Source organism: Apis dorsata, unplaced genomic scaffold, assembly GCF_000469605.1.
Source record: "Apis dorsata unplaced genomic scaffold, Apis dorsata 1.3 scaffold_68, whole genome shotgun sequence".
NCBI lineage: Eukaryota > Metazoa > Arthropoda > Insecta > Hymenoptera > Apidae > Apis > Apis dorsata.
In genome coordinates, this window is record NW_006263366.1 from 310,990 (window position 1) to 315,531 (window position 4,542).

General features: G+C 47.3%; 1 protein-coding gene across 4 annotated transcripts in view; it reads left to right on the plus strand.

The window, feature by feature from the left end:
- LOC102679526 (solute carrier organic anion transporter family member 74D) overlaps positions 1-4,542 on the plus strand; it is a 79,445-nt gene that overhangs the window by 70,673 nt on the left and 4,230 nt on the right. For 3 of the 4 annotated variants that reach the window (XM_006610014.2, XM_006610012.2, XM_031515390.1), the window contains 3 exons: positions 222-436; positions 714-854; positions 1,034-1,156. In XM_006610014.2, the coding sequence (XP_006610077.1) occupies positions 222-436; positions 714-854; positions 1,034-1,156 (479 nt within the window). The remainder of the gene's footprint in view (positions 1-221; positions 437-713; positions 855-1,033; positions 1,157-4,542) is intronic. The other variant, XM_031515389.1, reaches the window with a different exon arrangement.

Here is a 4,542-nt window from a genome sequence, read left to right on the forward strand (position 1 = left end):
TCTTCTCTTCTCTTTCGAAATTGTGTTGCAATTTCTGCGTGCAACCCGTATCTCTCTCTCTCTTTACCTCCACGATGTATCGATCGTACCTTTTTCTTTTTTTTTTTAAATGGGTTAGATCTCTCCGTTTATAAATATATAAAAAAAAAAAGGAAAAAATACAGGTCTTTGAGAAAAATTCGAATCGATGACGACGGTTTTTTTTTTTCTTGTTCTCGAAGCTGGATCTCGTCCACGACTCAAATGCACACGATGAACGAGTGCAAAGGCGACTCGTTGACGGAGCAGAGGATACAGAGCAAAATAACCACGGTGGTCCTGGCGATATTTTTCGTCTCCTTGTTGGGCGTTGGAATGGGTCAGACGGCGGTCTACACCCTCGGTATCCCTTACATCGATGACAATGTGGCCAGCAGAGAAAGCCCGCTCTATTTCGGTGAGAATACGAATTCCTCCCCCTTCTACCGTTTCTATTATATCGCGAAGAAAAGGGGACAAACGGGGGGAGGGAGGGGAAGGGGAGCAAAACAGGGTTCGAGAAAGCCTTTGCTTTCGTGCGACTCGAAAGAGTCTTTGCTCGGGGCCGAGGGGGCCATACCAAGATCTTTCACTTCGATTATTTTGATTCATTGTTGCGTTATCGTGCGGAATTTCAATGTTACGTCGAGAATTTGCATACTCACGGGACACGTTGTCCCCGTACTTTGTTGCAGCGATCACGATCGGAGTGAGGATCCTCGGTCCAGCCCTGGGCTTCATTCTGGGCTCGTTGTGCACCATGATTTACGCGGATTTGTCGGCGAATCCGCAAATCACGCCGACGGATCCGAGATGGGTCGGGGCATGGTGGCTTGGTAAATTGATATTTCTCGTTCTTATTACATCTTACACGTCGATTCGAACGTTACTCAATTCCTTCCTTCCTTCCTTCCTTTTCTCTGTGAAAATTTTTTTTTTTTCCCCCTCCTCCTATTACACCTTCTTCTCGAGATCTCGCAAACGAGATTGGAGGAAAAACGATGGAATGTTTCAGGTTTGGTGCTGATAGCCGCCATGCTGATGTTGGTAAGCATAGGAATGTTCGCGTTCCCGACGCGGTTGCCCGCGAGCAGGACACCGCCGAAACGGGCCGACGCGAAAAAGCCTAGTCTCCGAGGTAAGCGCTCGATTTATCGCGGCGACGCGAATTGTTCGTTCAAGCGTCCTACCACCACCGCATCGGATCACAGCGATTTAATTCGATTTTACGGCTTCCCCTCCCGCTCTTCTCTACCCTACCCGCTTGAAAATTGGCCGGGGAGAGATCGAACGGACGAGATAAAAGTATCATCGCCCCGAAACCGTCTATTAATCGCGACCCCCTCCTCCGCAAGCGTGCACATCCGGCTCGATTCTATCCCCGATCCAACCTTTCGAATTTGCTTCAACGTTTCGAGCAGATGAAACGAGATCAAGATCGAGGGTAACGAGATTATCTTTATCTTTCGCTGTTTAATTATTACATAATGTCGGGGATTTTGTTTGTTCTCTGTTTATTCATTTTCGATAGATCGATCGATCGTCGATACGTGCATCGCCGATACATTTACGTTCGCGATCCAATACGAATATTTTTATTTGTCGGATTGGAGAGGAGGAACAGTGGGGCTATTATGTATTCGACGGACGTTTATCGGGAGGAAAAGACTTGGGCCAATAAGATGATCTTTGAAGCGTGAACTTGGCAGTCAAGGTCAATGGCGAAATTTAGAGAGAGCCGGCCGGCGTGTCTGTCTGCTCGTTCGATCGTGAGCGCTCGCCCCGCTGCTTTCTGAAACACGGTCGAGCCCTTTTCTGGGAACCCTTTCCGCCTAGGATTGCAGGGCGAGCGAGAGTTGGTTGCGTTTATTCCTCTATTCCGCTTCGTTGAAACTTTCCGTGAAACATCTGTGTCTTTCCTCGAGGAGGAGATCGGATGGAAACAGAGAAAATGTAAATTCGATTAATTCAATTTGTTTGAAAGAAAAAAAAAAAAAAAAAACGAGAAGGAAATTCCATAAACGCAACGATCTTTCTCTACACTTTTTCGCCCTTGACCGACAATGTTTCGGAATGTTGTTCCTGAAAGAGGCCTGTTCAAAATGCGGCACGAGTCGCATCGATAATGCAACTTGGACGTCCCACTGTACCACGTGCGCTTCTCCTCAGCATCGTAGGTACTTAGAAATAACTCCCTCTAATAATTATCTTACAACCCCCGAAAGAAGAGGAATCTCGTTAAATTAAAACTCGCTCGGAGGAAACGTTTAAATTCAACGTCCGTGAATCCGTGATCGCGTGAAAAGGAACGTACGTGATTCTCCCGTAATTCCTTCAAAAATCCAATTCGGCTAATGGTAGCGAAATTGGGAAGCAAATTGCTCTGTATTTTCGCCGTGGACCGAAAACCGAGTCCGTGCATCCGGCCAACCAGCAGGATAATTTCCCCGCGGGGTCGTGGATCACGCGAGGAGGAGGAGATTTAAAGGAGAAGGAGCGAGAGAGAGAGAGAGAGAGAGAAAGAGAGGAGGGTAGGTATGGCGCGCATTTCTGGTGCGTTAGGTCGGTCGTGTTATGTCGAGGTGCACGAGACAGCTGAGATAAGTCCTCTCCCCGCAAGAAGAACAAATCCACGCGCGGGCAAGGAAGAACAGGGCCGTATACGCACGCAGAAATGCACACGCGCGCGCGTGTGCCTACCGAGCGCTATGCACGACGCATGACCGTGAACTTGCCCCACCTAGTGCACCAGTCGGTCAGTCATCATTATTAACGCACACACGGGGCCCGCCGCGTTCACACACGCGCGTACGCGCGCGCGCGCGCGCGCACAGGCGCACGCACACACCGACCAACGCCGATCCTTTACTCCTACGTGCACATGGCACACCGGAGAGACGAGAAATCCGGATACGTTTCGAGCCATTCGAAACTCGAATTTTTCCCGGCAATTTCCATACGAAATCGTGCGAAGAATTAATGCTTCCCGCTGTTTGAAACTTTGCCCCCTTCCCTCGGGAGGGGGGAAGTCACGGAATTTTGGAACGAGCAGCGAGTTTTCGAAACGGAATTCTATCCGTGTACGAAGGGACGATACACGGGGATATCGTGAACACGTTAGAAATTTGCGCGCGTGTTTATAAGGAGAAGATGGTAGAAAAGATCGCCTCGGAGGAGAGGACGGAATTGGACGGATGCACGCGATTCTCGTATTACTCGGTTCGTCAGCCCCCTTTGAAGACTTCATTCTTTCAACTTTATATAACCCGCTCGATATCGATCGTATCTCGATAAATTCATCTCTATTTATCCGTTATCGTTGTCGTTTATTTTATCCCGTAGATATATATTTATATATATGTCTTTTTCGATCAATGATATCCGTGCGGATTTCTTCGCGGTTTTTTTTTGGCGCTGATCCGGAGGAGGTTTGGAGGAGGTTTTCGCGATTCGAAGCCACCCTGTATGTGGCCGGTGCAGGGTTGTCGCGATAATACACGGAGCGCAATGTTAGTCACGTTTGTCTACTCATGGTCTGCAGGACTTCTCTATGCGGGGTTGCCACGACTCTAGCCCGGCCTTCCTGGAAGCCTAGAGCAGTCCTAGGCATCCTTAATGTCAGTTTCCACCGAGGGTTTCTCGAACAGAAACCTCGCACGAACGAACGCCTCATCGTACATCTCGTTCCTCTCTTCTCGTTTCTTTTTCCGCTCCTTCCCCTTCCCACTCCTCTTCCCTCCCTTCCGTCCCATGCAGGAATTCGCCTTTTTTGCCATTGCTCGAAAATCGATGCGCCGCGTCCTCTTTCCTCTTTATCATTTCACCCATACGCAATTTCCAATTCGATTCGACGATCCCCGACGAAATTAAACGTTCTCGTTCGAGTATTCCTTGATCAACGGATTCTAATTCGTGTAAAAGTCGTCGATTTTTCTATACTCGTTAAAGTTTTGCATAAAGAGAGAGAAAAAGAGAGAGAGAGATTAAATTTGATGATACGAATAATTCTAACGAAGTTACGCTTATTTGTGAACACTGGTTCCATCGATGGGTATATATCGATTATCTCGAAACTCGAATAAACGATCGAGAATTATTATTTTTCTTTTTTTTAAAGAATTCCGCGAAACTTTTATCGGTCCACGTTTTTCTCGCGCCGGTGCAAGTATCGACGCTTCCTTTTTCTCATCCGTTTCTCGTTTTTCGAGCTGGAGGCGATTGCACGCTGCAATCCCTGCTCCCTTACTCGCGCTCTCCTTTTGCTTCGTCGTTTCGCCTTCGAAAATAGAACGAGGGGAAACTCGATCGTCTGGTAATTAGCTCGTCGTTCGTAATTGATTTCATAAATATAGAAGAAGATCCGTGGTTTCGTTCGCGATCGCGTTCACCTTTGGATACCTAATTTCGAGGAAAGAATGGGAAAGGAGGGGGAGAATAAAAAGTTAGCCGAGGATAAAAAGAAATTAAATATTTATTTCCTCGAAATTCTTCGCCGCTCTTTTCTTTTTTTTTTTTTTTTTTTTT